This window comes from Apodemus sylvaticus, chromosome 14, assembly GCF_947179515.1.
Source record: "Apodemus sylvaticus chromosome 14, mApoSyl1.1, whole genome shotgun sequence".
Lineage (NCBI taxonomy): Eukaryota > Metazoa > Chordata > Mammalia > Rodentia > Muridae > Apodemus > Apodemus sylvaticus.
The window spans coordinates 45,236,532-45,257,979 of NC_067485.1; the positions used below are offsets into that span (position 1 = coordinate 45,236,532).

The 21,448-nt window shown below is 44.4% G+C and overlaps 1 protein-coding gene and 2 non-coding genes across 3 annotated transcripts; 1 reads left to right on the plus strand and 2 right to left on the minus strand.

Moving 5' to 3' along the window:
- The first annotated feature begins 556 nt into the window (after window positions 1-556).
- On the plus strand, window positions 557-629 carry Trnam-cau (transfer RNA methionine (anticodon CAU)). The gene has a single exon. It is a non-coding gene; the product is annotated as a tRNA-Met (tRNA).
- Window positions 630-4,670: 4,041 nt separating this feature from the next.
- On the minus strand, window positions 4,671-4,744 carry Trnat-cgu (transfer RNA threonine (anticodon CGU)). The gene has a single exon. It is a non-coding gene; the product is annotated as a tRNA-Thr (tRNA).
- A 3,627-nt stretch (window positions 4,745-8,371) lies between these two features.
- On the minus strand, window positions 8,372-15,192 carry Gpx6 (glutathione peroxidase 6). Its single transcript, XM_052157189.1, has 5 exons — window positions 15,106-15,192; window positions 13,623-13,776; window positions 10,303-10,420; window positions 9,730-9,829; window positions 8,372-8,578 (listed from the first exon to the last, which is right to left on the minus strand). The coding sequence occupies exons 1-5, from the start codon at window positions 15,190-15,192 to the stop codon at window positions 8,372-8,374; spliced, it is 666 nt and encodes a 221-aa protein (XP_052013149.1).
- Between the last annotated feature and the right edge of the window lie 6,256 nt (window positions 15,193-21,448).

Genomic DNA, 21,448 nt, shown 5'->3' on the forward strand with positions numbered 1-21,448 from the left:
TTTCCTGACAACTTATTTGAGGCAAGTGGATAGTGCCCTAGATAACACCGTGAGGTATTGTGCCATTCTGCGGATTACAACGCCTTTAAGTAACGTACACAAGAAAACTACGCGAATTATTCTCCCCTCCCGTCCTCCCCTCCTGCTCATCCTTTCTTTGATCCCCCTGGCTGTCCCATCTCATCTTTAGTTCTCTGTTTTGGAGCCTGGACCGGTAGAGGGCGCTCGGGTCCTGCAGTTAAGGAACAATCTTGGTTGCGGCTCCTGCAGTTTCCGCCTCCGCTGTTCTCTAAAAGTTCACGCTCACAAAATGCCTTTTGACGCACAGGAGCAAACAAGATTTCAGTGTTTTAATTGAACTTATGGTTTTAATGGGCTGCGTTGCAGCTGTCGGTGGTCTCCTGCAGCTCGGGGTGGCGTAGTGGACACGGCACACCTCTCTTTTGATTTCTGTTGCGGAGAAGGTGGTAATGGAGAGTAAAATCTAACTTCAAAAGGATTACAGAAATGTGAAAAAATAGGATCAACAGTTTTACTCAAAGCAAAGGGGCTCAGTGCCTTCTTAGCGCAGTAGGCAGCGCGTCAGTCTCATAATCTGAAGGTCCTGAGTTCGAGCCTCAGAGAGGGCAAATGCTTTTGATTGAGCGCCTAAGATCAGCCTAAGTGGCTGATACAGGTTTTTAAACCTATAGTTTTATCAAAGGACATTTCGATTCGGACAGCTGACGTACACCATGAGCGTAATGAGCTGTAGCACTTTGAGATCTTTCTCCTTTTGTTTTAGTACTTCTTTACAAGACGGTTTTTTAAATGCCTATCACAGTGCATTACACAAAGCTAAAACTGTGTAATATCACAAATCTGTTACCTAGTGACCCTCTAGAAAAGTGACACAAATCTAGAGGCTTCAAATAGTTCAGATATGGTATCTTGTTCCCCTGCTGGGATAAGTCTCAAGTCTCTGGGGATTTGGGGTTTGGTCCACCGTCAATTGACCAGGAATTGCAGACTCAGATGTCTACCAGAAGGTGGCAGAGTTTGAGAAAATAAATCACAGAACCCTTTACAGGACTTCTATCTGTAGCCAACCAGAGAATTAAGAGATCCGGAATACCATTAAACTTCTTTCACTATTGGATTGGATATAGCTGTTTCAAATATAAGACATTTAAGAGTAAGCCACATTTAAAGAGGGTGTGGTGGTACGTGCCTGTACTCCCTGCATTCAAGAAGCGGAGGGAAGGAGTGCCTCAAGGTACAGGCTGAGACCTTGTCTCAGCCAGCCTGATAGACCTAACCACCTACCGTGCAGTTCTGTTTATGTCACTGCTACAGCTGTGGGCTCTAAGAAACCAAAGTGGCTCTACATAGTCGTAACAAGCCCAAAGAAACATCTACGTTACGCCCTAGGAAAGCTTTGTTTCTTAGGGCGTCAGAGGACCAGCTGTCAATTCAGTGACACTATAATGAATGAATAGATCCACCTCAATAACCCACCATTGGAAGATCAATAGCTTCATTCTGGGAAGACTAACAACTAGCTATATTCCACTACCAATACACAGGCACAGACATACAGGTCTTAAAAACCAGAACACATCTGTCTTAGATTGTGGTAGAGAATGCAAAGGTTGTTATTATTGGCTCTTTGCGGTTGGGTGGTAAGCTAGGGTTGCTCTATGTAACGCAGGCTGTCTTTAAATAAGTCCCCTGCCTCTGCCTCTTAAGTGCTGAGATTATGGGCATGAGTGAGCCACTATGTCAGGCTTCAAATGTTATTGTGCAAGTCACTTAAGACCAACATGGTTTATTAAGCGTAGGAGTCCAAGTGATGGTAGATAGCCAGCAGCTCTTAATGATCTTCTGACAGAATAAGGAAGTCTGCCTTTTGACCAATACCTCCACTCTGTGTACAAAACCAAATCTTTGCTCAACAGTCAACCGGTCACAACCATTTAGTGAGCTTTTACAGAAACCGAGCTTAGGATTATAAAAGTGTACAGAGACATCTCTTAAGAATCTAACAGCCCTTCTCAGGCACAGAACTGTCAAAAGCATAAGGCCTCAGTCTGCAGTACTCCGTGAGAGGACAGACTCCTCATGAGTGGTCACCGGCCACTAAGAAGCCCAGCTAACCTAGCCAGTCTCACTCACGCTTAAAAGAAGCCTTTGGACTTTTAATTTCTCTGACTCCAAGCCCCAGTCCTCCCTCGGTGACACACTTCAGCAGGGAGACTCCAGCTTTTATTTGTGCCTGTTCTGTGGGGACCCCTGGAGAAACTTCATCTAAAACATAGACCTCTTATCATACTTATTTACCAGAAGCCACTCGGCATTCCTTGGCTGTGACAAGTCTCTGCAGTCTGTCTCCATCTTCACATGGTCTTTGCCTTATGTGTCTTTCCTTGAATCTAAATCTTCCTCTTTACATTTACAAAAGCTCCAGGCGCTGGACTGTGTCTCCCGCCTTAATACAGCAAAATCATTATCAAAGCTCACAGCTCAGCTCTTCCTGCTAGGAGAAGCAGGATGCGTTTGGGAGGTGAAGGCGTCAGGATCAGGGTTCAAAGTCAGCCTGGGCTATAAGGAATCCTATTCCACAACAAAACAGACTAAAACAAAGCAACAGCAAAAGTTGATTACTTACACAAAGAAAGAATTTATTTCCAAAGTCTCATTAATACCAGATATGGGGGATTAAAGACTTTTTTAAAATTTTATTTAATTTAATTTTATTTTATTGGTGATGGTGGTGGTGAGGGCATCAAAACATGGCGCATGCCTGTAATCCCAGCACTCTGGGAGGCAGAGGCAAGCGGATTTCTGAGTTCGAGGCCAGCCTGGACTACAGAGTGAGTTCCAGGACAACCAGGGCTATACAGAGAAACCCTGTCTTGAAAAAAAAAAATCAAAAAATAAACAAAACAAAACAAAATGCTTAGACTATTCATTCATACATTTAAAATAAGGGACAAACCAGGCAGTGGTGCTATACAACTTTAATCCCAGCACTAGGGGTGGGCAGAGGCAAGTGGATCTCTGAGTTTGAGGCTACCCTGGTCTACAGACTGAGTTCCAGGGCAGCCAGAGCTACACAAAGAAACCTGTTCGAAAAAAGAAAGAAAAAGAAAAAAAGGGAATGTGTAGGGGGTGGCACTGGTCTTTGCACAAACAATTATTTCAAAGATTAGAACAATTCTCTTACCACACACTGAACTTATTTAGCCACTTGTTTATGGGTCAGATGTTCATTTCGGATACTTTATATGCATTTATCCATCCACTCCAGTCAGCTCTTCCTGGTGAGCTTGTAACTCGTGCCCATTGAGCTAAAGTAATTTGTCAGTGGTGCCTCACCCACAGTGTGCAGCAGCTAAGGGTTGAAAATGAAGACTGGTGCCTTCTTCACCAGGGTTCCTAACAAAATGGCCAGAGGTGGGATCCAGGCACAGCTAAGGGCAACTTCTTATTATTTTACATTGCTGCTTATGGTAGTTACTGTGATATACTGGCAATACTGCAACAGCATCCATTGGGTAAAAAATAAAATAAAAACAGGGCCAATGAGATGGCCCAAGGGGTACAGGCACCAGCCACCAAGCCTGATGACATAGTTATCCCCAGAACACACATGGTGAGAGAACTGACTCCCACAAGTTGTCCCCTGACCTCCGTATGCCCACATACTTGCACACGCATGCACTCACACACACACACAAAATAAATGCATAAAAAATTAAGAACACTTGCCAGTGGTTTTATTTGACAGGATACTCTCTCAGTACCTGCCCCACCTGGTACATCGCCCATATTCTTTCTTAGTTCATCCCTCTGCCCCAGACTTCATTAGCAGCTGACACAGGTACTTTTGTATATAGTCCTGCTTGTATAAATGCCACTCCTCCACTGGCATGTAAGATTCCCCAGAGTTTTCAGTTAGCTCTGTTAGTCTTCAGAAACATGACTACCACATAACAGGCAAACAGTTAATGTTGGCTGAGTTACTGCATGAGACAATGCAAATGAGGCATGAACCTTTTGTAAAGCCCTCAGTGGACTCAGATGGACTCAAACTTATTTGTTTGTCACAGTTCTCCAAGCTGCTCTTTCCTCCCTGCCTCCACATCCTTTGCCCTAGGCATACTCGGGTCTAGTAAACTTTAGCTTTCAGTCTTTCATCTGTAACGTCGCCTTCTGATTACTTCCTTAAGGGGTAGTTAAAGTGTCCGTCCTAGTGTCCTCTTTGCAATGTGAAAGACAAAGTTGGCAGCGTAACTTGGTGGTGGAGTGCCTGCCTAACAGGGAAGCCGGGGGTCTCCTCTCCTACAACATAAAAAGGGAGGAGCTGGCTGGAGTACCCAGCCTCTCCCTCCAAACGTTCTAGTTTTCCTTTACAACGGCTGATTGCACTGGAGATATTTAAAATCTGGATCGATCATACCTATCTATGATTTTGGCTGCCCCTAAAGCTTACTATAGTTTACTGTAAATTTATGAAACGCGATTGAGGTCCTGTCTGTGCATTACTCTTTGGCCAAGTTTCGAATCTGGTTTATCCATGAAAACTGTGTTGTTTTAAAAAGTATGTGGACACACACCAGATTACAATCGTGTAAATATAGTAACTTGATATAACAATTGCGTTTCTACTGGTAGGATGTGAAAACAGAAGGCCCCACTGGGAGTCGAACCCAGGATCTCCTGTTTACGAGACAGGCGCTTTAACCAGCTAAGCCATGGAGCCACGCTGGAGCAGGTGGGAGAGACAGCTGAATCTATCCCACTTTATTTCTGCTCGGAGGGGGGGGCGCGGGGGGGGGAGTTCGCTTACACTATTTAATGATGCCCATTTTTGTTGTTGTTTGATTTTTTGGTTTGGTTTGGTTTTAACAGAGAATAAATGGTTGAAAAAAGATGCTGCGTTTTCTCTGGTCAGACTGAAGACATCACACACGAGGAGAGAGTCAGGGTCAGATATTTTCCTTTTATCACAAGGACAGGCATTTAAGGGAGAAAAATCCGGCTATGGCGTAACTGACAAAGACCATCCACCACAAAGTAGATAAGTGTGTAGGTGCGGCGCGTGCGTGAGCTCCTGTGTGCTGTGCAAGTCGTTGGCTGAGGACTTGCCTAAAATGTAAACCGCTATACGCAGCGCGCCCGCTTGCCAGGTTTGCAGGCGTAAAGGCGATCTTCAGCTACAGGTGTCTACGGGGTTATGATCTCTTTGAACCTTTTCAGATTGACTCCAAGACCATAAGATGTGCTCACTCGGATAATCAGGAGCGGGTTTGGGGAAGGCTGGAGCCTGCACCCTGGGACACTGGGTGCTAGAATGGCTTGGTTCCCTCGGAGAGCTGTGCTTCAGCCCGGAAGCTGGCGGCGCTTTAGGCTGGGGAGGCGGTGGAGAATCACAGCAGAAGGCTGGGGAGGGGCGGGGAGACCTTTGTATTCTAGCTGAGGTGGTGTTTACAGGCAATGCCAAACACTGGGAAGGCTGAGGCAGAAGGATTGCTTTTAGTCTGAAGCCAACCGTGTTTACATAGCTCTGTTTTAAAAAATAAACCCCAGAGCAGAACTTTCTGCTACTTCAAAATGCAACAGAGAAACTTGGAATTTCCAGGGATTAAGCGGGTTAATTGTCCCAGAACCTGGTTCTCTTAGTAAGGACCCTAATTAAAGATTCTGTGACCCACACTCTTAGTGATGCTAATTTCCCATCAGATTGTTTGTAGTGTAATCACAGCTTATCTGATTACCCGACAGGTTGTGGGGACTTTTGGCTTAAGGAAATTTCTCTAGCAAAAATCCTTATGGTGGTGTAACTAGGAGATAATATTAATATTCAGAGTACTGCAACAAGCTGGAGTACCTGAGAGACATCTAGCCAGTTTGCCCCTCTTCTAGACGGCTTTGTGCATAATTTTCCTTGGGAACTAAGATCAGTCCTAGGAATTGGATGAGGAGAGAAAAGGAAAACAAAAAGGTTTGTTCCCTTAATGAAGGCTTTTTACAATATTATTATTGTTATCATTTGGCCACATACCCCAAACCTCCATTCACATCTCACAGAGCAAGGAAACTTCTGTTTCTGCTTCCCCTGGCTTTGGCTATCCTATGGTTTGGATATGACATGTCCACGCAGACTCATGTGTTTGAACATTTGATCCCCGGTGTATGATGACTTTTGTGGTACCTTCAGGATGTAGGTCACTGCAAGGCAGGCCTTCTGGAGTGCAACCTGTCCTGCTGAGCTCTCTGAAGTTACCTCACACTTCTGCTGCCAGGGAAGTACCACCAAGCAGTCAGAAGCATAATCAACTGTGAACCAACTTTCCTCCCTTACATTGCTTTTGTATTTGGCCACATTGACAAGAGCAATAACTAATGTAGGTTCCTCAGAATGGTGTTTATTTTCTCGTGATCAGAAGCATAGCATCTGTATTTTTCAGATTAGCAGCAGAATTGAGACCTCCCAGATTTTCAGGCAAATTACATGTGGGCTGTGAGGGGGTGAAGGGGAGAGACTGTAGGCCCCATTGCTAGAAGAGTTTCAGGGAGCCTCCAAGCCCTAAAAATGAAGTGTCTCAAATTCCTAGGCCCAGATGTTGTAACATTAACTGTTGCAGGAACCAAGGGCTTTACTACCCGTGACTCAAAAGCTGTAACACTAGCTGTGGGATCCCAGAACCTAAGGCTTGAGAGCTGTAGTTGGGGCTGACTGCTACCACCACCAGCTCCAGTACACGCCAAAGATTACAATTGCTCCACGTGCAGACTGCCAACAAGCAAGTCCAGAGCAATAAGTCCCCACCCTAAACACCTGGAGCAGGAAGTCTCTATACTGTCCAACTCACAGCCATAACCCTGTAGTCCTCTATCCTTAGAGCTATGACAAGCCCTAGAGCCTGTTATTTGACCTAGCCCTGTGACACTCAAGGACCAGAACTACAGACACCAGAAGAGCTACTCCTACTAAACATTCTATCAAAGTACCAGCCGACCGTCACCAGCAGTGCTTCCTGTAGGACCGTGGCTCCTCTGATCAGGATCAGGTTTTGTTGCCTTTAGATATGTTGCTCTATGTTTATATGTTTTCAGTTTTTAACAATAAGTGTGAATTAATTTTTGAAAGAGAGAGGGGGGAGGGAGGAAGAGAGAGAGGGAGAGAGAGGGAGGGAGAGAGAGAGAGATGGAGGGAGGGAGGGAGAGAGAGAGAGAGAGAGAGAGAGAGAGAGAGAGAGAGAGAGAGAGAGAGAGAGAGAGAGAGATTCTTTCAGAAGCTAGAAGTCCTCTTTGGCTTAGCTAAATGACCAGACTAGGAGGCACAGAGAGTCTGGCTCTAAAAAATCTGGGAACTTGGCATCACTGCAGTATCTGTAATGCTACCTACTTGAAATACTGGAATGGAGGATTCGAAACTCAAGGCCAGCCTGGGCTGCATACATAGGTCTGTGCTTTAGATCTGAGTAGCAATGTGTCTACCGTACAGCCTGCTAAAAGCAGTACCAAGGAAGATTCTAGAACACTTCTGAGAAAACCAGAATGTTGAAGATATAAGTATGGAAGTCAAGAAAGCACATAATATGTACTGAAAAACATCACTCAGAGTCCAGCTGCTGTGGGTTCCTTTATTGTTTATTAGATTATTATTATTATTACTATTATTATTATTAGAGACAGTGATAATAGGAATGAATTTAAAGTTGGGAGGACTCTGGGTAAGAGCAAACCACATCATTTGGTGTGAAGGACATCTGCAGCCAGGGGCTATGACCTGAACGCACAAACAGAAAGGCACCCACTCAGGAAAGCTCTGGAAGGGTCTAAGTTAGAGGGACCTGGACTCTACCCTGGTGGAAATGCCCCTCTTCACGTAAGGTGAGGTTTCTGCTCTCAGCCTTCAGAATTCCGTAAGAAAACTACAGGGTGGTGTGATACCAAGGGGCTAAACAGGAGAACCTGACAAAGCACGCCCAACTTGGGAGGAGAAGAGGCTGGGACCCGGAGGTTCTGGCTGCCCATCCCCACATCTCTTAACCCACCAGTGCTGTGAATGATACATTAGGCTCTTTGTAGATCACTTTTTATATATATGGGATTGTCTGGATCATCAATGCCAAAAATAGGACTTTCTTTTGGACTAGATTAGGAAAACTAGACATAGCAGAGTCAGGTATCTGGGTGGATAGTTTTTCTTTGACTTAATTTTCAACGCATGCATATGCCTACCACAAATAAACGTCTGTTTAAGTTTATCCCGAGCTGTTTGCACATGCATTAGTAGGGACACAGGCAGGGCTACAAGCTATGGTCATCTGGAGGCTGGTGAAGGAAGAGAGGAAAGACACTGCTATTTGTAAAGCGTGTCCTACTGGGTGCGGGTTTGGTTTAGGTACTCCATGATGTCTGACTGGACAATTCTGACAGGAGTCTTGTGGAACCAGCGCATGACAGGGACACCATCAGGCCCCACCAGGAACTTCTCAAAGTTCCAGCGGATATCGTGGACCTTCATGGGATTCCAGAAGAGATATTCTGGAGAGCCGAGAAGTTCAGAGGTGGGAGGGCAGGAGTTCTGAAGCAAAAATATGGTAAATGGAAAGATGGTCTCATTTCTGGTTCTATGTTGTCTGTTGTCCAGTCTCCTCTACCCACCACTCTACCTCTTAATGTTTTAAACTCTTCACATGCTTCCGGCCTACCACAGACATGTCAGTGTATTGACACTAGTACTCCAAGGCCACCCTAACCAGGTTAGAAGGTGACAATGAAAGGCACCCCACTTTCCTGCCTCTCTTCTAGTCTCATGCCTTCAACAAGATGTTTCAGTGAAGGAGTAACTTCAGTCAGCATGGTGGCACATGCATTTAATCCCAGCACTTGGGGGGTAGAGGCAGGTGGTTCTTCAAACTCAAGGTCAGCCCTTGAAATATATATATAATTTCTCCAAGACTGAGATTTCAGGCATGAGCCACCACACCAGATAGGACTTTTAAATATTACACAGCTCTGTATGGATAATATTACTGTTTTGTTTGTTTTGAGATAGGACCCTGTTACATAGCTGTGACTGGTCTGGAAAGGATTATTTAGACTAAACCTAGAACTCACAGCCATCCTCCTGCTTCTTCGTCCCGAGTACTAGCAGTATAGGTATGAGCCACCACGTTTTGGCATGGTCATTTTCTATGCTACAAAAAGCAGCTCATATGGTGCCATAACTTATTATTGGAATAAATAATTGCCTTTTATATTCAGTAAGCTGATCTTTTGTCAATTTACTGTGGTTGAGTGAAGATATCCACAGGGACAGCTGTGTTCTGCAGACCATTCTCTTGGGACAAGTGACTAAGCGATGGGTATGGGGTCTTCTCTTGTGATCGTGGTTGTCCTGCTCCGTGATCCTTATCCTTTGGCAGTCCCTCTTATTCTGGTCTATGTCCCCTCCTGACTTTATAAGAGATCCTTTAGGTAAGAGACTAACCTATTAATAAGTGTTAACTTGTATTTCACAGTTCCTTGAATAATAATTATATGATTATTAAATAAACAAATAATTAGCATTCAACAGAGGTTAGTCTATGCCAGAGCTATCACGTATGTTTCCCTGCTTGAAACTAATGCCTCGTTTCCATGAACTTATTCCCTTCTATGAATCCTAGCTCATCCTCGATACCGGCCCCGTTGCTTCCAGAGAATTCTGTCTGGCCACGCTCGCTCACTCACCTTTAGGAAAGCAAAAACCTTTTGTTCATTGTCTCCATTCACATCCCCCTTCTCAAAGAGCTGGAAATTGGGGACATAGCCACCGCCTGGACGCACATATCTGCAGTGAAACAAAGTGTTCTCAAGAGAATCCAAATTAAGTCAAGGAGGAACAGGAATGGCTACCAGTGGTCCTCACAAAGGAACAGAAAGGGCTTCGGAAAGAGAGAAGATGAAGAGAAGTCTCTGGGCTCAAGATCCCAAGCAGGGGACTTTGTGGGACTGAAGAATTCCAGGACATTGTGGGGAGGGATATTCTGACTTCACATTTCCAGGCACATCTCCACTTCCTACATTTTCTTCTTTCCCCTGAATGTTTTTTTTTTTTCCTTAGATCTTCCCTATTCTTGCCCTCAACGAAGGCAAGTATGGGAAAAGTACTTGGGCATTTCCGACAGGGATAGATGGAATTCAAGGCGTCATGGTGACATTCTTCAACCCATTGTTCTATCACCTTCCCTGGAAGATTCTAGAATGAGAAGGTATCTAGGCAGATGAGGGAAGGGCATCTTTGGGGCCCCACACAGCACTCACTTAAGTCCAAGGAGGATCTCTGAGTTCTTTCCTGGTTCTTGTTTTCCAAACTGGTTGCACGGAAAGCCCAAAATACTGACATTGAATGGCATCAACTCCTCCTGCAGTGTGTTCAGCTCTGTAGGTAGAGGATGAACAGCATAACAGACTTCCTACTCAGGACTCAGGGTGTGAAGGACCCACTGTGTTGACCCTCTGGTCATCTGAATACACTGAGGGCTATGAAAAGCTACAGACATCAAGTAAGCAGAGCCAAGCTCTGCCTAGCAAGGTCTCTGGGAACTCATCGCAGTGGCCACTGGTTTTGTGGCACAGGGTTCCCCAAATAATTGCTCTTCACTCTCACACAGAGTTAAAACAAACAGACACAGTCTGACTAGACTTGGGAAAAATAAGGAAAGGGCAAACAAAATGATTGTGCTCCCTTCTCTCCCTACACCAAGTCTCACGATGGCACCTCTAACACTCCTGCTGCCTTCCCAGATGACTCTTTACCATTGTATATTAGGAGTAATAATAACCAAAAATCAGAGTCGGGCTGCATATGGTGGTGCTTAGCTACAATCCTAGCAAGTGGGAGACAGAGGCAGGGGCATGGCTATAAGTTGTAGGTCGGCCTGATCCATATAGTAAGTTTTAGGCCAACTAAGTCTATATAGTGAGACAGCTTCTCAAAAAACAAAACAAAACAAAGAAACAAAACAAAACAAAACAAAAATGTCATGAAGCCTGGTTGCACAGCATTCTCCACCCCGAGGCCTCACACTTTCAACTATTCCTCATAGATCAAGATCAAGAGCCTCTTAGCTGCGTGCTTGCCTGAGTCACTCTTCTGTCTTCAATTATTTTCAGTCTGGAGTTATGCCTCAGAACTAGGCCGTGAGCTCATTCAGCCTCAGCTCTGCTAGCTGGGGTCTAAGAATTTCTTCCCAGATAGTGTCTTCAGGTTTCAATACACTTTTTGCATATTTTATATGAAAATATATATTTAATAATGTTATATGAAACTCATCTTTGAGACAGTGTTTCATGTATGAATAGGATGGCTTACAACTCACTGTGTAGCCAAGGATGACCTTTAACTTCTGACCCTCCATCTTCCATCTTCCTAGTGCTGGTATAGAGATCTGCATCACCATATTAGCCTGAGATGACCACCAGTCCAGCACTGCGCAAGCCTTGATGTGGTGTGTGTGTGTGTGTGTGTGTGTGTGTGTGTGTGTCATTTTAATCTAACTACGGCTAAGTCAAGCATCCTCCTCTAAATGATAACTTCAAAATACCAAAATTTGATGACACATGTGTCCTAGATGAGCCATTGCATTACACAAATTTAAATAGTATTTAGAAAGGAGAAATTCCTGAGATTTGTAATTACTACAGTTCCATTAAAACAAATTGATAGAGTGTAATAATGTTCACAGGTGTAATCCCAGCATTTGGGAGGCAGAGGCAGAAGGATCATGACTCTGAAAGTGAGGTCTTATCTAAAAAAAAAAAAAAAAATGTTTATGAACAGGGCCTGCTACTTTTCATTAGTCAAATATGTAACAATGTCAACGTAGAATTTGTAAAAACTTGTTCCTGCATTACTTTGGTCCATTTACCTGTAGCATTTGAGTCAATATACTTTTGAAGTTATCTTGGACATTCTTAAAACAGCAAAGTTTTTAGCACATCAAAAAACATATCTATCTCATACAATTCATGTAGAAATGTATATAACCTTATTTGGATCAACAATACTATAAAATTCTTCTATGATGGGCACAACAGAGAGATGGAACATTCTCCCATATTTACTCTCTAAAGCTCTAAAGAGTGTTCACACCAGTTGGGGTTGCTGGGGTAAAAACTTTATTTCCCTGTGCTCTGTCATTTGGGGTGCCTCCTGAAATAGAAAGTCTGTCTTCTTTCCTGTTGCTGCTGCTGCCGGTGGTGGTGGTGGTGGTGGTAGTGGTGGTGGTGGTGGTGGTGGTGGAAGTTGTGGTGTGTGTGTGTGTGTGTGTGTGTCTGTATGTGTGAGTGCACACACATGCACATGTATGTGTGTGTGATGTGCATGTGTGGAGAGCAAAGGTTGTTGATGTTTTCCTCTATTGATTCCCACCTAATTTTTTCTATTTTATGATAGATATGATATTTTTAAGATCTAATCTCCCCTGAGCAGGGAGATCACTATTTGGCTAGACTGGCTGGCCAGAAAGACCCAAGAATCCAACTGCCTCCTCTCCTCTGTCTCCAAGTTCTAGGCTTACAGGCATGTGCCTCTACCATGTTTGGATTTTTGTGGGTTCTAGAGAACAGAATGCAGGTCTCCATATGCCTTCCGAAAGCCTTTTATGTACCAAGCCATCTCCCTAGCCTCCTGGTGTTTGGTTTTGTTTTGATACAGGGTCTAAAGAAGTAATCCAATGGTTGAGATCTAACTTCAGATCCTTCTGCCTCCAGTTCACAAGGGCTGAGATGACAGATTTGTGCAGTGCTATATAATGCTGTGCACAAATCCTTTGTGTGTGCTAGGTAAGCACTCTGCCATCTGAGCCGTATCTCCAGCCATATCATCTGTACCATGGCTCCCATTCTCACTCTTGGCTTAATGCAAACCACTCTCTAAAGTAGCCCAGGAGTCACAGGGAGGGTTCGGTGTTCTATCAACTCAACAGAATGTCAACATCACAGTACATGACCATTGCCAACCATGACACATCAAGACTTCTCCATAGTCATGTCAGAACACACACACACACACACACACACACACACATACACAATGTCTACCCCACAAAATGACCACATATCATCCTGCCAATATAAATGGCTGCTAATTTACTAGTTACAGCCTCAGTCTTTCTATTTTTCTCACCACAGAGATATGAATTCTAAAAGTAATGAATCACATGATTGTCCCCTTCTTCATTTCCTGACAGCTCTTAATCCAGAGTAACCGTCTAGTTCCTTAAATCCTTCCCCACACCACCTGATACCAGCTCACATGGCTTGAGTGTTTTCTATCTCTTTCTGAGAAGCTTCCTTGTTCTCTGTGGTAGCTGGGCAACAATGCCCACTTGTTCAACCACATATATGTTCTTAAGAGTTGTCCAGCAAATCTTGGGGAAAACCTTAGAGCTCAAGGATAGAGATAATTTTGGCATTAATGTGACAGTATGGGAATAATTCGGATTCCCATTCAGTCCCATCTCATAGAGTCATTGTGCTTACTCACCCCCCAGTCCCAGCAATCCGGCAAACCTTCTCCAGTCACAAGATGGTGGTGTGGCCAACTAGTGCTGACAGAAAATTGAAATTTGAGTTCTTACCAGGGTATGTAGCTGTCAGGCCACAGAAGGACGCCACATTGACAAAGAGGATGTGCTTTCCTGCATACTGCTGGAACTGGATATACTCCCCACCATCTAAGGTGTTGGCTCCATACTCATAGACGGTGCCAGACACCCCTTTGTTGCAATCCACCTGTAATAAAACACAAGTACTGTAATGGTATGATCTTATGACAGTATTCCTCAACTCCTGTCAGCATTTGCAAAGCACTTGAAGATTTTTCACACAATATATTAAAATTCTAAGAACTGAAGAATTTCTGTTTGATGAATTCCATGCCCAAGCAGTTGTCAGTGGTGAATAGACCTGGGTGCCCATAGGTAGCGCCCTCTCAAGTGAGCTGTGACCTCACTTGATAGTAGATAACCCATGACTTTACAGCTACCAATCAGAATTTCACATGCCCAGTAAAAAAGGTCAAAGTTTGAAGGTCAGACTTAAGGATGTATATAAGCATCATGAGAGCATCTGGGAAATGCTTGGGCTTCCAAGAAGACATACTGGATCAAAGGCTCTAGAAGTGGGACCCAATCACCAGTGGGTTCTTTGTTTAGCCAAGGTCTGGGAATCACTGTGCTCTGTGAAGAGACTGTCCCTGACCTTTTACAGACGGGAACTACAGATGGCAAAGGCTGCGTAGACAACTTAAAGCCACAGGTGAGGTTGAGATTTTCAACATGTTTCTCTGATTTATAAGTTCAAATACGACAGTCCCTCAAGTCATCTGCATTGGTCCTATTTTGCAGTCTAAGATACATGCACGTATTTTTTCTTTAAACAGGGATGGCTACTGTTTTCTCCTGTGGATCATATTGGATACCAGTCCCTCCCCCTGGCTCCTTGTGAAGCCACAGTGTGGTGATTGTCCAGCTCCTTGGAGCAACCCCAAAATCTGAGGAGAAGCCCTAACATGGCACCGAGCCCTGTCTTCACCTCCTGTATCCCTCCACCCAACCCCCTGAGTTCAGTCTCTGTCTTAGTAGTCACTGAAGCAAAGTTCCTCTTTCCCTAAGCCCCTTGCAACCCAGTCCAGAGCCCACTTCTCTACTCATTCCTTCTGGTTTGGTCCAATTGCTCTGAGAACCACAGGCCTCCCTCCCAACTCACTTGCTATTTAACCTCTGTTTCCTAGGACCCCTGGGGGGGGGCTCCACGTTACAGATCAGAATGGAATAGGATGGGTTCTGGGTTGTCAGACAGCCATCAAGGGGGCTGGCAAAAGCAGGTGGGGACGTGTTCAAAGATCTACAAGGTGCAGAGAAGTGGAGCTCTCTCCCTTCAAGAACAGGAGAGATCCCTGAAACTCACAGTAGACAAGTTACTTATCAGATGTTTGAAATCAGTTTAGGTCCAGTGGTCAGTGTTGGGGAGTCAGCAGGTGTGTGTGTATTTCCATGTGACATTTTGGACAAGAGAAACACACACACACACACACACACACACAAGCACACAAGCTCTTACCTTCGATTTTTGAGGATTCAGAGTCTCCTGAGCCAAGGTAGCCATAAACAATGAGAAAAGACAGGACCCCCAGAACTGCTGGGCCATGGTTGTACAAGGAACACTGGGTGAGTCCTCAAACCTCAGGAACTGTGATTCCTTTTGAGGATTCCCAGCAGGCACCAGGTTGAAGAAGCACAGCCAATCACAGCGCTGCTCACTTGTCCACCCCCTCCTTTCTCTTCTCCCTACCCTTGCTCTCCTGGTACAGGAGACACGTGGGTCAGCACGTGTTCTGACAGGTGAAGGTGACTTGAAGGTGGACACTTTTCCTGTCTGCAACCTGAGATGCTGGGCCTCCCTCTCCCAGTGACTGGAGTAACTCAAGCCTCTGAATTACAACCTACTTTTCCACAAAATATTTGTGAGATTTGCATGCAAACTAAAGTTTGAAAAGCATTGACCCAGGTTGTCAACAGAGATGCCGGTGCCAGGAGACCCAGGTACTCACAGTCTGAGAAGCTCTCTTCCCCCTTAGGAGCCAGTACTCAGGTAAAGACAGATCCTTGCCTATGCCCCAGAAAAGAATTTCAGGACCAGACAGAACAACACAGTTTGTGAGTTTATCAGGTGTTTAGACAAAGAGGAAAAAACAGTGCACAATCCCAAGACACAGCTGTATGTGCTTCTGAACTTTTCTAGGCCAATTCTCAAAGCTCCTAATTTACAGCAAGATTAAGTGATGCTCAGAATTTAAATATGGTTTAAAAGTTTAAAATACATGTTCTGGTTTAGTGTGTAAAGATTTAAATGGTAATTCAGCATTTTGTGTATGCTGTGTGAGCATGCCATGGAAGTCACAGGGCAACTCTGTGGGCTTGATTCTCTTCTTCTACCTTCAATGGGAACCAGAGATAGACACAAGTCAGCAGGCTTGCCAGGCTAAGTAACCTGAACAAACTGAGTTATCCTGCCACCCACGCTTGGATTTTTTTTTAAAGGCAGGGTTTCATGTCTAGAAGAAGACCCCAGGCTGTCTTCTAATTGATTATGCAGCTGTGATGACCCTGAACACCCGCTCTTCACATCTGGGTTCATAAAGATGTTCGCCACCACTTCTGTGTTCTGTGACATTGAGTGTTGAACTTAGGGCTTCCCGTATGCTAGGCAAGTGTCTACAAACTGAGCATCATACACTCCCAGCCTTGTTGTTTTAGGATTCCTATTGCTCTAATGAAGCAGCTTGGGGAGGAAAGGCTTTATTCAGCTTACGCTCTCACACCACTGTTCACTGAAGGAAGTCAGAAGAGAAACTCACACAGGATCGGATCCGGGAAGAAGGAGCCAATGCAGAAGCCATGGAGGGCTGACTAGCTTGCTCCTCAGGCCTTGCTCAGTGTGCTTTCTTATAGAATCCAGGACCACCAGCCCAGGGATGGTCACTCACAGTGGGCTGGGCCCTCCCCATCCCCTGCCAACCGCTAATTAAGAAAATGCAACCTTATGGAAGGTCTCTCCTCTCTGCTGGCTCTAGCCTGGGTCAAGTTGACAGAAAACTAGCCAGTACACCATACCACGCACTTTCCTTCCTCCCTTCCTTTCTTTCTCCCTTCCTTCTTTCCTTCCTTCCTTTCTTCCTCTATTTTATGTTTTGTCTGAATGTGGTGTGTACACCACATGCCTGCAGAAAGTAGAGGAGCGCATTAGATCCCCTGGACCTAGAGTCACAGGCTGCTGTGGGCTGCCATAGGAATCAGATCTCTAGAAAGGCAGTCAGTGCTTTTAACTGCTGAGCCATCTTTCCAGCCCCATCATTTTCTTAAAGAATTCCCCTCCCCCGCCCCTTTAAAAATGAAATTGCAAAGCTGTTTAAGGAGATTTGCAGTTTATACTCAGGGATGAATGAGGAGTCCTTACACAGTAAAGCTCAGAGCTACAAGCATCCTGCTCTAGGTGAGCAGAACCTAAGTGTCTTTAACATCCTTCTTTGAGATGTTTCTAGGAAAACACAAATTACCTCTGCTGGCAATTTTGCTTGACCCAATGTCTTGCCATTTCTTCACTTTCCGGCACCAAAAAGGGCAAACTGGATCCCAAGGTAAGGGCTTCTTTCTCTCCTTGTGCCCCCTTAATTTTCTCATCTTTCTGTTCTGTCTCAGGATGACTATCATTTGTTCTGTCCCTTCAAATTTCACCAACTAAATGGAAAAAAAAGTTGAGTTTTTAATATATGAAGCCAGACTGTTGGTGCTAAACCTTCCAGGCACTGTTACTCACTGTGGCCTCCCTGGAGGAAAGTTCCTGAATGGAGGAGAAGCAGCATGAGGGACACGTGTTCAGAGAGGAGAGTCGTCACAGAGAAGGCTCTGGGCCGTGAGTCAGGAACGGTTGGCCTGCGGTCTCCTCCTCAGCAGACATTTGCAGTAATTTCTGCAGGACCCTGCTCGGTAGCCTTAACAGACCACAGCTTGGTAGACTGTGCTTACTCTGTAGTCCAGGCTGCTCCCAACCTCACACAGCTCCTCTGCTTCCATGTCCCAGTTGCTGGAGTCACAGGTGTGAACAACCAACCTTCATGGTGATACATTGCTCTAGTTTTCCTTTATTTACATGTTTGTGCATGTTTTGCCTTGTATTACCTCATGTTTGAGGAAAACCCAGGTCCAGGTTGGCAATGGCTTTAAGCCTGAGCTTTCGTGACGACCACCGGCCCTAACTTAAAGTCCTCTTGAGGCTCTGTTATTACCACCAGAAATCCTACCTTCATCTGTTTTGGGACATAGTTCTAGGAGTACAGAAGAGACCCTGTCAAGATGAACGTGTGCCCTCCTGGGTGACGGTCATGTCCATGACTCCCACCACAGTGTACCTCAGTGGTCCCACCATGTGCACACATGACCAACAGCATCTGAAAGTCTGCGGCTCCAGCTGACCTGGATCAAGACACTCTAAACATGTGACCAAACGAATTGAAACCACCAGCCAGAGTGCTGCGCTGGAGTCCCGTGAAACCCAGCTGTCCTCCAGAGGAAGAACTTTACTCCCAGGGGTAGATGTCGCACAATACTACCAGCTTGCTCGACAGATGACAGGTGAGACAATATTGAGTCAGGGATGGACGAAACCACACATTGACCAGGGCTTCTTTGGTATACCCCTTGCCCTCTGTAGGAATCTAAACCTCAGTGCAGTATCCTAAAGATGCTCCTGGGAGTCATTAGATCTCTTGTTTCTCTTCTCATGTGGCTACAATGAATAAATTCTATTTTCTCTGCTTTTACTGTTGTCTCTTTAATTGGCCAGCTGGGGGCGGGTGGCTGAATCTATTTACTGGGACTGCCAGGGCCCAGGTTTTGACCCTAACAACTCCAGTAACGATGTCCATTGTGCCTTTCATAACCTCCATTGGTTCCTGCTTTACATTTTTGCCACTTTGTTTCCCGATACGGGAAACATAGATACCATATATCTATGGGGGTGGTCTATGTTACAGGGTTCTTACAGAATCATGCAGGAGCACATCAGAGCTGCTTATACTTAGGAGCTTCTTTTCCTTCTGCGAGTTTTTACCCAGCACTAAGTTTGTGGTAATTTGTTACAGGAGAATAACAGAGACTTTAGCAGAAAGTGCGGTGCAACTGTAACAGATGTCACAAGTAAAGTCTTTGGAACTGGGAAATGGGCAAAGCGGGGAAAAAAATGTGAGGTACGTTATAGAAAAAATGTGTAGTTGCCTGACTGTTGACAGACATATGGATGTTACAGATGCTTCTTGGGAGGTCTTGGCAAGAAATGAGGAAAATACTATTAAAAGCTGAAGGAATAAATAAAATCACTGAATAGATATTTCTCAAAAGAAGACAGATGTAGTACATGCATGTAATCCCAGCAGTTAGTTGAGGCAGAAGGACTGTTGAGCTTGAGGCTAGCCTGGGCTACACATAGAGACCTTGTCTTAAAGGGGGAAAATAAAGAAGCTATAAGTGACCAATATGAAAAAAATCAATATGACCAATCAAGATCTAATTTCAAATTAAAAGCACAGTGAAACATCCCTTCATACATATTAGGATGAATATGTAGAAAAGACTGAAAGGCATTGGAGGGATGCACATCATTATGTATAGTAAAATGTCCCTCTGCCTCCCTCAAGGATACATGTGGCTGCATTTGGGGCTAATCCAGATATTCCAGAGTAATCCCTGCATCTCACTCTATCTCAAAATCCTTATCTTAATCACTTTTCCAAAAATAGCTGTCCTATAAAAACATTTACAGATCCCAGAGGCTAAAACCCTCTTTGTCCCTTGCCCCATTACCCTGAACATGCATGTATGCACGCATGCATGCACGCACGCACACACACACACACACACACACACACACACACTTCATCACTTATATCTTTTTCTCTTGCTCATCCCATGTACTGTCCTGGGAGAGCAGAGATGTGGCTCTGACAATGACTGAGAGCTAAGGGTCTAGCAGTGCTAACTCCGAGACAACACGAGTCAGATGTGCACTCTGCTTCCTCAGCTCTCTGAGATGAAGCCTTCATGTAAAGGCCTCCTATAGCTCAGAGGAGCAGGCGGGTCCGCAGACACGCGCTGGGGTTGCTTATGTTGGGCTGCTTGGTTGGTTTGGAATTTTTGTTTTCTTCTTCCAGATCTTATGGACTAAAGATTTATTGCCTCAAGATTTATTTCTGTCTTAGGAGGTAGTCTTAAGACCCAAGAAGACCACCTCTATTTCTGATCAAACAGAAATATATTTTAGGTCCCTACAATATCCTCAACAGTGTCCTTTCTTTAACTAACTCACAGAACTCAAGAGGACACTTCATTCGCATTGACTGGGCTATTATAAAAGATGCAACTGAGGAACAGTCAAACAAAAGAATCTTGGGTAGGCAAAGGCATCACATTTCTAATCAATCATGTCTTCCTTGATTTTTCTAGCAGCTACAACCATTTTAAAGGGACACCTGAGTTATCACATTAGCAAATAGAAGACACACCTGTCACTCAGGCAGGTCAGAGGGCTTTTAAATCTTTGGATCAGGAACAAGGACAAAGACTAAATACTTGCTGATGTATTTTAGACATGCTCTCACTAAATACTAAGTTTGGCCTCAAACCCACGTTCTCCCGCCACAGCCTCTCAAGTGCTTGATTACAGGCACGGGCCATCACACCAAATGTTTATTTCCTTTAAAAACCTTAAAGACTGTATTGTAGAGATAAAAGTAAAAAGCAGGGGCCAAATCCCCATCCTTATTTAGACTTAGACTGGCTGCAGCCTGACCCAGTGACTGTGATGGTCTTTGCAAACATTCAGAACCCATTTCCAGTGACTCCCAGTGACTCACTGCCTGACTCTAAATTGCTGATCTCAAGAAAAACAAAAATCTACCACATAGTATAATAGAAAAAAAAAAAAAAAGTCCCGCTGAACACCCTCTGCTAGGCTCTCTGACCAGGCAGTGAGCTCTTGGCCTCTGCTCGGTTCTGTCTCCGCATCCTGGAGCCACAGCTATGTGCGGCCACGCCTAACATTTTACATGGGCGCTGGAAATTTAAACTCAGATCATTACACTTGCAGAAAAGCGGGTGTTTCTGTGTGCTGTGCCATCTCCTCAGCCCTCTTCACACTCACTGCACAGCAGGTACTACTGAATCTTGTGTATCCTCCCAGCCATCTCTTCTTTTGCTCTCCCCCTAAACAGCCTTGTGTTTCTCCGTTTTTTTCATTCTTAACTGCTATATCACCATCATGACCTAAGAAACCAACAATAATTATTTAATGTTATTTAGAACTCAGGCTCAAACATCCTGAATTATGCTGCGGATTTTTAAGCAAAAGCATTTGATGCTAAGCATGAAACATACTCAGATACTCACTGAAAATGTACACTGTAATCACCTGGACACATGACAATTTGTTTATTCATCCTCCCGATGAAAGCTGTTTGTTTTACTTCCATTTTCCACTATTGTGGATAAGACTGCTATGAACACTCTTATTCAAGCTTTTCTGTAAGCGTGTTTTCATGAGGACTTAGGAGCGAGATTGTTGGGTCATTGATTCTATGTGTTTAACTTTACAAAAAATACTAGTAATTCCCCCAAAGTGGTTCCACTGACCATTGACCTAGCTCTTTAAGGGTCAGAGTTTTCCTCATCTCTGTTGGCAGCACGTGCTCGCGTGCACACACACACACACACACACACACACACACGTCTGAGCATGTAAGCACATTGAATCTTAAGATTCTTCTCTGCTTTAAGCAGTCTTCACCAGTAGAATTGTTAAAGGTTGAAGTTTTGTTTTAGATTTATATACTGTGTTGATTGGTTGACATAAG